Source organism: Rhinichthys klamathensis, unplaced genomic scaffold (genome assembly GCF_029890125.1).
Source record: "Rhinichthys klamathensis goyatoka isolate OS25496 unplaced genomic scaffold, OSU_Roscu_1.1 h1tg000018l_1, whole genome shotgun sequence".
NCBI lineage: Eukaryota > Metazoa > Chordata > Actinopteri > Cypriniformes > Leuciscidae > Rhinichthys > Rhinichthys klamathensis.
The window spans coordinates 3,078,128-3,090,000 of record NW_026606569.1 but is presented as its reverse complement, the minus strand read 5'-3'; the positions used below and the strand labels follow the sequence as shown (position 1 = coordinate 3,090,000).

Below are 11,873 nucleotides of genomic sequence, written 5' to 3'. Positions count from 1 at the left end.
GTCACTGTTTCGGATGCTTGAAAAAGGGTCACATGAGCAAAGATTGCAATAAGAAAATGGTTTGCCAGATATGTCAACGACAACATCCTACACTGCTCCACATCGACAATTCAAAGCAACAGATTTTGCCTAAAATGAATTTCTCAGAACCGAAAGAAGAAACGCCGGTCAATAGTGCACTAGTGTCAGCTGATCATGCAACAGGGGCCAGTAAGGAATGCGCACTAGCAATCGTGCCAGTCCAAGTTAAAGTTGCTAAAGGCAATAAAACCATAAAAACCTACGCCTTTCTTGATCCAGGCAGTTCGGCGACGTTCTGCTCTGAGAACCTTATGAATCTGCTGAATGCCAAAGGACGCAGAACTGAAATTCTTCTGCGTACGATGGGGCAGGAAAGACCTGTTAAGAGCTATGAGCTCACAGGTCTAGAAGTAAGCAGTATAGATGGAGATTTATATATAGACCTTCCAAAAGTATATACCCAACCAAAGATTCCTGTGTCGAAAGAAAACCTACTCACTCACCATGATCTTGAAAAATGGCCTTATCTGAAAGAAGTCAAACTGAAGAGAATCAACGCTAACATTGAGATTTTGATTGGAATTAACGTTCTAAAGGCAATGGAACCGTGGAAAATAGTGAACAGTCAAGGAAATGGGCCATATGCGATCAAGACTGTGCTAGGATGGGTAGTCAACGGACCACTTCATTCCTTTTCTTCAAAGGATGAAACTGGATTAAGGTCAGTGATGGCCAATCGCATCTCTATGGAGAATCTTAAGGATCTGATTATCAGGCAATATCATCATGACTTTCCTGAAAAGGATTACGAGGAAAGTAGAGAAATGTCAGCCGAAGACAAAAGGTTCATGAACATAGTAACGACTTCAGTAGAACTTAAAAATGGGCATTACCACCTACCCCCGCCTTTTCGTGATAAAGATGTAACTTTGCCTAACAACTATGATCTGACAGCACAGCGTACACTAAACCTTGCTAAAAGATTCAAGAAGGATTCTGTTTATGCAAATGAGTACAGTGTGTTCATGGAGGACGTGCTAAGAAAAGGATATGCAGAAAAGGTGCCACAAGAACAACTCCAAAGGAATGATGGTCAGGTATGGTACATACCACATCATGGGGTGTACCACAAGAAGAAGGGGAAACTTCGAGTTGTTTTTGATTGTTCATCTTCATTCAAGGGCCTTTCTCTTAATTCCAAACTTCTTCAAGGTCCTGATCTGATCAACCCTCTACTGGGTGTCTTGCTTAGATTCAGAAATGAAAAAATTTCAATAATGGCTGACATTGAAGCAATGTACTATCAGGTACGAGTTCAAAATCATCATCATGACTTTCTTCGATTCCTGTGGTGGCCAAAAGGGGATGTTGACCAGCCACTAGAAGTCTACAGGATGAATGTTCATCTTTTTGGTGCGGTGTCATCTCCAAGCATTGCAAATTTTGCTTTAAAGCAAACAGGAATCGATAATTCTGAACGGTACAGCTCACAAGTAATTGACACAATTAATCATAGTTTTTACGTTGATGATTGTCTCAAGTCTGTGGCTTCTGAGAAAGAAGCTATCAAGCTCGTTGAAGACCTCAGGGAAGCCTAGGAGGATTTACTTTACGTAAATGAGTGAGCAATAGCTCTGAAGTCCTTGAGACCATTCCAGAAAGTTACAGAGCCCCTCTTGTGAAACAGCTGGACTTGGACCGAGAAAAATCCCCTCTTGAAAGGGCACTCGGAATCCAGTGGAATATCCAAAAGGACGTCTTTACCTTCCGGGTAACCATTAAGAACAGAACTCCCACTAGACGAACAATCCTTTCTATAGTTAATTACATATACGACCCACTAGGTTTCATTTCCCCTTTTGTTCTCAAGGCCAAGCAAATTCTGCAAAGACTCTGCCATGAGAAATATGGCTGGGATGAAATAATCCCAGATGGAATTATGAGGCCATGGCAAAGATGGCTCACAGAGTTAGACCAGCTGAGCAGATTTGAAGTGGACATGTGCATGAAGCCCGAGAACTTTGGTGTTGTAAAAACTGCTGAACTACACCATTTTTGTGACGCAAGCGAGCTAGGATATGGGACAGTAAGTTACCTCAAACTTACAAATAGTGTCAAAAATGTTCATGTCACATTTGTACTGGGAAAAGCCAGAGTAGTCCCACTCAAACGGATAACGATTCCGAGACTTGAGCTTGCAGCCGCAACCCTTGCTGTGAAGGTGGACAGAATGTTACAAAAGGAACTTCATATGGAACTGGAAGATTCCACCTTCTGGACCGACAGTACGGTGGTACTGAAGTACATCCATAATCAGACAAAACGATTTCATACTTATGTCGCAAATAGAATTGCAGTGATACATAACCTCTCGCAAGTACATCAGTGGAGGTATGTATGTTCTGGAGACAACCTGGCAGATGACAGCTCACGTGGCTTACAGATAGAATCCCTCCTGAATTCCACAAGATGGCTGAACGGTCCTCACTATCCTGTAAAAGGAGAAATCTGAATGGCCTGAAGTGCCAGAAGATCTCAGATATATCCCATCAAACGATATGGAAGTAAAAAGAGAACTCTCTAGTAACTACTTGAACCTCCAGAACAACGCGGTTACAAGAATAATTGAGTATTATTCTTCATGGAGGAAACTATTGAGAGCTATTGCATGGTGGCTAAGGCTCAAAGGACTCTTGATGCTTCAGAAAGACAAAGGTCTTACAATAGATTCACAATGCAAAATGAATCAAAAAGGATTAACTCCTGAGGATTTGGACGAAGCTGAGAAGTCTGTCATTCGCTATGAACAACAGCGCTACTTCGACTCAGAGATAACACTCTTGAGAGAAAACAAACTCATCAAATCAAATAGCTCCATATACAAACTGGATCCAATCATTGATGAGGGCATTTTGAGGATTGGAGGAAGACTAAGTAAAGCAGCCATGCCGGTGAGTCTAAAGAACCCAATTATTCTACCCAAAGACTCGCATATATCCAAACTGATCCTGCGTGACAAACATCAAAAAGTCGGACACTCAGGAAGAAATCACATGCTTTCGAGACTGGGTCAGAGGTTCTGGATACCATCGGCAAATTCATCTGCAAGAAAGATAATAAAGTCTTGTGTCTTTTGCAGACGAATGCAAGCTAAAGTTGGAGAACAAAAAATGGCTGACCTACCCGATGAACGTGTCGCGCCTGATCTTCCACCTTTCTCACACGTGGGTATTGACTACTTTGGACCAATTGAAGTCAAACGAGGTCGTTCTCATGTAAAAAGATGGGGAGTGATATTTACCTTCCTGGTGAGCCGAGCAATACACCTCGAAGTGGCAAGCACGTTAGACACGAACTCTTGCATCAATGCTATACGACGGTTTTTATGTCGGAGGGGACCAGTCCTGACCATCAGGACCGATCGTGGCACCAATTTTGTGTGTGCCCAGAAGGAATTAGAGGCCACCTTGAACCAGATGGACCATCACAAAATTCAAGAGACTTTGCTGAGCAATCATGTCAAGTGGACCTTTAATCCACCATTTGCAGCCCACTTCGGAGGAGTGTGGGAGAGATTAATCAAACTAGTTAAGAAAATACTGCTTTCTGTCCTGAAACAACAGACACTGGACGATGATCTGTTACAAACAGCTTTGTGTGAAGTTGAGTGTATTCTCAATGACAGGCCTATCACAACTGTATCAGGTGACCCAAATGATCTTGAACCCCTAACACCAAATCACCTTCTGCAGTTGAAATCCAAACCCCCCTTGCCACCTGGACTCTTCAATAGGGATGACTTGTACGCTAGAAAGCGATGGAAACAGGTGCAATACCTTGCAGACCTTTTCTGGCAACGATGGACAACTGAATATCTTTCATTGATGCAGCAACGACAAAAGTGGAACAATCCCAAGAGAAACTTCCAGGTAGATGACATAGTAGTCATAGTAGACCACACAGCACCAAGGAACTCGTGGCCTTTAGGTCGTGTGATAAAGACCCTGCCGGGGCCCAAAGATCTTGTCCACAGTGTCTTGGTGAAGACTAGAACCACTGTTCTACAAAGACCCATCACCAAACTTTGTTTGCTTCTGGAAGCTGACAAGTCAGCCTAAACGATTCTGACAAAACAATGTCAGATTTCTACAGTCTTATGTGCACGCTTTCATTTATCCTGACAAACCTACATATATCATTACGTGCTCACACACCAGTACATATCTTTGTCACAATGAGGAGTCGTAGATCCAAATGCAAGTAAAACAGTTTATTGTGGACACAGCACAGGAGATACTCAAAACACCACGTTTAGCAGGCGGGAGACCTGGAAGACAACACTCCGACTGGAAGACGTCAGACGAGGATGTACACACTCGACAGGAGATACTCAAAACACCACGTTTAGCAGGCGGGAGACCTGGAAGACAACACTCCGACTGGAAGACGTCAGACGAGGATGTACACACTCGACAGGAGATACTCAAAACACCACGTTTAACAGGCGGGCGACCTGGAAGGAGTCCGACAGGGAATTCTCCAGTGAAGGTAAACCTATAGTCAGGTGAATAGACTCAGGCGATCTCCCAAACGGCTGGATGCGTAGGAAACACAGACAAAACTACACACGGAGACTAGGGCACAGGAACTGTGTGAGAGACACAAACAAGAGTGACGAACCGACACTAAGCACAGAAAACTCCAGCGATATAAAGGCAGCTAACAAGCCTAATGATAAGCTGCAGCTGAAGGCTGATAAGAACCAGCTGGTGCTAACAACAAACAGGTAGAACACACCCACAAACCCACGCCTACAAAACACACCAACAGAGACACAGAACGAACACCCGGATTGATGCACCGTGACAATCTTTACATACATGGACTTTTCAAATTCGCACCACATATACACTCAAAATCTGCACATACATGGACTTCTCATCTTTCGCACCACATTTACACCCATTGGACTTTTTGTATCCTTCCCTATGGAGTGTGCTTTAGACACATCTATGGTATGAACTTTGGGGGTGATTCATGAGAATTGTTAAAAAAGATAGATGAAGTAAGATATCACAATGTATTAACATTGATGAATGAAATGCAATATGATTAATGTGATAAATGCTATGTAAATTGACATTTGTTTTTGTATACTGTACATATGGCAATACTGTATCTAGTCATATGAGTTCTGACTCCATTAGATATCTTATTTGGTAATTGTTCTGCTTTGGCATTAACAATTAGGGGCCAGGATGTTGGAGCCATATTCAGAATGTGTACTACCATTATTATCATTGAGTAAAGATTAATTTGATTTATTTATTTTGTAATACATAATATTATGCTTTAAATGTACAAGGGAATTCTGTTTAATTTTTAATACTTGTACTAACCGGGTTAAGTACATTTATTGACTCCTCCCCTTTTGACGCGTCACTACGATGCGTGAGTGCAGGTGTTGATAATGAGGTAGGATTGTTTGGCACAGACAGGTTAGAGTTTGGAGAGCAACAGTTTCTTAAATCGCATGAAATGCATGTTACTGATAGTGTTTTCTTGGATGTCAATTTTTGTTTTTTGTTTGGAAAGTAAGCCAGAGATTGCGATCAATAAATACGTTTTTTTGTTATGACCGCTTCTCCGTGCGTGCTTAATGGACATGTAGATATGAAGATACTCCTCATCTAACCTCGAGAGGCTAAAAGAATTAAGACATTAGGTATTAGCCTCTACAGGTTATATATTGTTATTTCGCTGGGAATTAGAAAACTTCCGTCTACAGTCTGCCGTGTACAGTCATTTTTTATTATCGGTGCGCGCCACAATCGACCGAATGATTACGTGGTCTAAATTCCTGTTTTTTTACACTATTGTAACTAGAGTTTTAAAACAATTACACTGCACTTGGATGAATAAATGTATTCGCTTTATTTAATAATATTACCAGTTCCATATTATCTTTATTAAAAAATAAGACAATGAATGGTTTTATTTTTTTAATTAGACTGCATTCTTGTCAATTTCTAAATGTTTACTTTTTGATTTATGAATTATAACAGACTGATGGGGAAAAAAATTATTACTTTTTAAAAATTGGTTTTATTATTATTGAACAATTTCTTGCTTTTTGTTAGTTTTTATTAGTTGTAATTTTTATATAAACATTTAACTTTTAAAATAAAGGTTTTACAACAACATCACCATCTTCTGTTATGTGGGCCTCCATGTTCATCTATTGTACAGTATATGATATTGGTGGAGGATGGTGGGGGCCCACATCAATATTTTTTCAGGGGGCCCCGAATCCTCTAGCTACGGCCCTGACCCTAGCAACCATTTAGCAAGACCTATATCTCTGCATCAGAACATCGTATAGAGATGGGGGTTGGCTCTTTTGACTCATGCAGGAAAACAGCACTTCCAATATGCTACACATGCTAGCAGTGAATAGCTACATGCTAATAGCGATTAGTTACGTGTTAAATCATAACTAGAACATGCTAAGAACTCTATAAAAACAACATGAATAAGCCATGTTTCAGCTCCACAACATCGTACAGACATGGTTGTTGGCTCGTATGCAATTATGTACCACACTCTAGCAACCGAGCGGCGAGTTTTGCCACTGCAAGCACCACTTCACATTTTATTCTGGAAATGTACATTCTAGTTGAATGAACGAAATGACTCGAAAAAAGATTCGTTCATTTTGATGAACGAGTTCGAACAGGAGAGTCACGAACGTGCATCACAGAACAGAGCAAGGCGAGCATTTGTTCTTTTAAGACGTAAACTTTTGTATTTATTTTTGAAATGACCGATCGTTTCGCTAGATAAGACCCTTATGCATCGTCTGGTGTCGTTTAAAGCCCTCTGAAGCGGCACTGAAACTGTCTTTTGGACCTTGAACCGTTTGGGTCCCATTGAAGTCCATTATATGGAGAAAAATCCTGGAATTTTTTCATCAAAAACATTAATTTCTTTTCAACTGAAGAAAGAAAGACATGGACATCTTGGATTTTTCATACATCAATGGAAGGCTTATTTCTTCAGTGTTCAGCTGATGTATAAATCTAAATTTCAAAAAATTGACCCATGCAACTGGTTTTATGGACCAGGGTCACATTTAGGTTTCACTGAGCTACAAAGAAAGATCTGGCTGGCTGGTCTAACATCTGCCAAAAAGATAATTGCGCAAAGATGGCTCCCTCGCAATATTCAGTTTCATGATATAGTAATGTTAAAACGTTCAATGGCTAGAATAAATAAAGCTAGAGCCTCCAGCCTTGAGGTATGGAAAGCTGCTGCTGCAGTGAACTGACAGGAAAGCTTCTAGATGGAAGAATTTAATTTGAGGTACAATTTGAACATGTAAACCTCTGATTATCTGTGTGTTTCTCATATTGCTCATATCAGCTGTATCTGTGTTTTGTATTTATGCATCTATTTTTTATATATATTTTATTTTAGGTAATTTGTTTTGATTGCAATTTTACTACAAGGGTCAGTAGATTGGACTGCTGGGGGGTTCAGAGGGTCAATTTTTGTTCTGTGTATTGTGAAAAACCTTTGGGTAATCTTATCTATGAAAAATCAATAAATGAATCCCCCCAAAAATAGTTAGTGTGTTAATAAATGCTTATATAATAAATTAAGTAACTATTATTATATGTCTGAATAATAAGATGTATGAATGTACATTTAAATAGTATATTAATCATTTACTTACACTTTCTAAGTAATCTAATGAACCACTGACAACTCTTAAATAACTGGTTTATAAATAATGCAATACTTCATTTAGAAATGATAAATTGAGTATTAATAAAGTATGAAAATACAATTATTAAACACATTATAGATATGCTTTTAAATCAAGAATAAAGCAATTATAGCTGTATTTATAAACTGCTTATTAATGTATATTAATGCTTTATAAATTATGAATTAACTGATTACTAATGCTTAACTAATGATTAATAGCGTGCAGTTATTATAAAGTGTTACCCACTTATAGTATTGTTATTGTTATATGTATTGTAAGTATAGTGAAGTTGTACTTGAGGCATTAAGGGCAGAGGGGAGAAAAGCAGAGCTGTGGGTTTTATATATACAAGATGTTGTATCTGCACAAAATGCCAATAAATATATTTTGAAATAAGAAAAGTCGGATATGTGCACATGTCACACCACTGGACCTCACCTAACACAGTCCCTTCTTCAGACATACTACATAAGTTCCAAAACTATTTTACTGATGAAATTGCAGGGGAGCGCTGACATTACATTTCTGTGCACTTGTATGAGCACTGTGTGTTCTGTTTGTGCGTTTTTATGGGAGAGCGGGATAAGGTGAATACAAATTTATTTTGTAGGAAAATCATGGCAATGGTTTGTGATTAATATCCTGTTTGTTATATTTTCTTTGTCTTTGTGGGTTTTGGTTATTTTGCTGTTGTAGGCTGTCAACCTCTGAAATAACTGAAATCATTTTGCAAAGTGATATGTTAATCAACTCTTCATGCTCTACATACTTGAGTTTATCCAGTCTGTAGTTTGGATCATTGAGTTTATCAGTGAGCAGCTTGACTCCTGAATCTCCAGGGTGGTTGTAGCTCAGATCCAGCTCTCTCAGGTGTGACGGGTTTGAACTAAGAGCTGAAGACACATAACCACAGCCTTCCTCTGTCACCATACAGCCAGACAATCTACAAAGACATACAGCAACAGTCCACATGACATTAGTTTGGCAATCAGATGTTACTATCATACACTGACCTTGGTTCCAATTCCTAAAAGAATAATAAGCCTAAGTTGATTGTAGAGACCATTGGTGGCAATTGTTCTACAATCAACTTACAATGCTTTTAGGAAACTCAGCCCAGTGCAGTTTGTATTTGCAGCTGTTATTTTCTATAGATTCAGTCACAAATGTGTCTGTGGAAATGTACCAGCATAAAAATATTACTTTTCTAAATGTAGTTTAGTCGTCAGACACATTTATACATATTTGCATTATATAAATTGTTACTTGAACATTTATACCTATTTCAGACACTCCCAAAACTGATGAAATTATTAGAGGAATTTGGTTCCATTTCGGGTTATACAATTAATATCAATAAAACTCAAATATTAAAATTTAAATATGACCCACCAGCCTCAATTAAGACCAAGTACAATTGGAAATGGGAGGCTGATTCGATTAAATATTTGGGTGTTTTATTACCTAGGGACTTCTCAAAATTGTACGACATCAATTGTGGCCCATTAAATTCAAAGATAAAATCTGATATACAAAGATGGAATGTTATTCCCTTCTTAAGTTTAAGTTCCCGGATAGAGTCAATCAGAATGAATATTCTTCCATGAATGTTATACCTTTTTCAATGTCTGCCAGTCAAAACACCACCTAAGCAGTTCTTAGAATGGGACAGATTAATAGCAAGGTATTTGTGGCAAGGGAAAAGGGCCAGAATTAAATTTTAGACACTGCAACTAAGAAAAGAGAAGGGTGGAATGGGCCTTCCTTGCCTACAGGATTACTACCATGCAGCCCAACTGAGACCTTTAGACCGTGTGTCCACCAAAGCATTTTTTCACGTAGCTGGCGTATATTTCCAATTGTTTTCAATGGGAGCGCCATGTTTTTTAAACGCCATGAGCGTAACGAGGCGCTGAGCGTTTTTTTTCACGCTGAAGCGCTGAGCGCGCGGCGTTTTTACTGGTCGCCGAGAGTTGAAAAATGTTCAACCTTGGGTAAAACGCAGCTCTCATCACGGTCACGTTTTACCCAGCCGTCCAATCACAGTGGAGGAGGGGCGGGACAAATACCACACCGACCAACTGTCACAACATTCTTTCTGTACAACGACATCAACTGATGCGAAATCAGTTACAAGTAAACTGTGCTGCGGATGTTCTGTATCATAGCAACGAAACGTCTCAACTGAAAAAACACTGCTCTGCCAAAATGCTCTCAAGCGCCCACAGCTAGGCGTTTTCAGCAGAGCGTCTAGCATTTTCAGCTGGCTAAAAACGCTTTGGTGGACACACGGCCTTAGTCTGCCTGTGTTCACCAACTTACACTGCAGCATGGAAAGATATAGAAAGTACGATGTTAAACGAAATTCCAATGACAGCCCTACTAAGTGATAACAAATTACTAGAAGAACAGGAAATCCCAGACGATTCTATAATGGGTAGCTCTCTGAAGTCCTGGCAGGCAATAGTTAAAATTTGCAGATTAGGAGAAGCATCCAAAAATATGGTGATAAAAGGAAATAAAATATAAAAATATAAACACGATAGAGGAATAAAAAATATAAAAGCGATAGAGCAAAGCACGGAGCAGTAAGCAAGAGCGTCCGAACAGTAGCTGAGCAGGAAGTGAATCTCTTTTTATTTGGAAGAGCAAATACCTCTTTTTATTTGGAAGAGCAAATACCCATCACATACATTAATTACAACTTTGGTCGTTCAACTACATATGTAAGGGTGGATTCAGAAAGTTTAAATGAGATTGTCCATATTGCCCTTCTGAAATTTTCTTTTACATACTACTACTTATTCAGTTGGGAACAATAACAAAGCATAACAGAATTGGGTAGAGCACCACTTCAGGTAATGAAAACATCACATAAAAAGAGGGTAGGTCTACACAAAGCACAAGTACAGTCAAATTAAATCAGATCTAATTGGTTTTACGTACTCAGTTCATTTGGTCCAAATCATTTAAAACTTTTCTTTTTCAACTTTAAGGGAAAAGGATATCTTTTCCATACTATAAATCTCATAGACAATTTCAATCCATTCATCAATGGTGGGTGGGTCTACTTTTAACCCTTTCCTCGTAACAGATTTCTTACTGGCTGCCAATAATATCGCCAGCAGTTTTTTATCATTGATGTTCCATGTTTCATACCCTAGATTGCCCAAATATACAGTTTCACATTTAATGGAATGTTTACATTAAATACATTGTTTATATGCAGTGTTGGGGAAGTTACTTTTAAAAAGTAGTGTTTTCTCGTTACTCGTTACTTCTTAAAAAAGTAATCCGTTACTTTACTTAGTTACCCCCTTTGGAAAGTAACTTTTTATGTTACTCGTTACTTTTACGTTACTTTTATGTTGCTTGACTTTGGGCAGAACCCAATATCTGTTCCTAAATGTGTAGGCCTACATAAAATTCTACTATGAACTCTACTTATTGAAAAACTAGAAAAAAAAGAGAGATTTTGAGATAGAAAAATAAAATGTTTATTTAAATAACATTTGAAAAACCTGTATAAACTGAACACCAAAGCACAATATTAACTATTGAGCGGTGGTGACGCGTTCATGAAAAATGTCACAAAGAACCGGCAAAAGAAATGATTATGAATATCGAATATCAAATATAGCAAGGAGACATTTCAATTGTTTATTAATAAACAAGTGTTTTCTTTGTCAGTCAGTGTCGGCTGCAAAGATAAAGTTGACGATGCTGACTCGCGATCTTCACAGTAGTGAACGCGCCAGAGAGAAATGCACATGTCATATGGATTACATGTCTGTTTTCTCTCGTTTTGAATAGTTTTGTTTTAAAGTACACATTTCAAGCTTTCTATATATTTCTCAGATCTTTGAGGCAAGTAGCTTGCGCTAAGTTTCGTTTAATTAATGTGACGAGCTCAGTCCACGCGCCGACACGGAGCTCCTGAGAAGTCCTGATTATATTGCCTGCTATATTTACTGCTTATTTATTAAAGACAATTGGTTGATGAAACATTGATTAAAATTAAGATACAATTAATACAAAACGAAATTCACTTTAAAGAAAGGCTTTCTAAAAAAACAAACTT

At 38.7% G+C, this 11,873-nt stretch overlaps 1 protein-coding gene across 2 annotated transcripts in view; it reads right to left on the bottom strand.

The window, feature by feature from the left end:
• LOC130070234 (NACHT, LRR and PYD domains-containing protein 12-like) overlaps positions 1-11,873 on the bottom strand; it is a 48,135-nt gene that overhangs the window by 5,512 nt on the left and 30,750 nt on the right. For both annotated transcript variants that reach the window (XM_056234556.1, XM_056234564.1), the window contains one exon: positions 8,562-8,735. In XM_056234556.1, the coding sequence (XP_056090531.1) occupies positions 8,562-8,735 (174 nt within the window). The remainder of the gene's footprint in view (positions 1-8,561; positions 8,736-11,873) is intronic.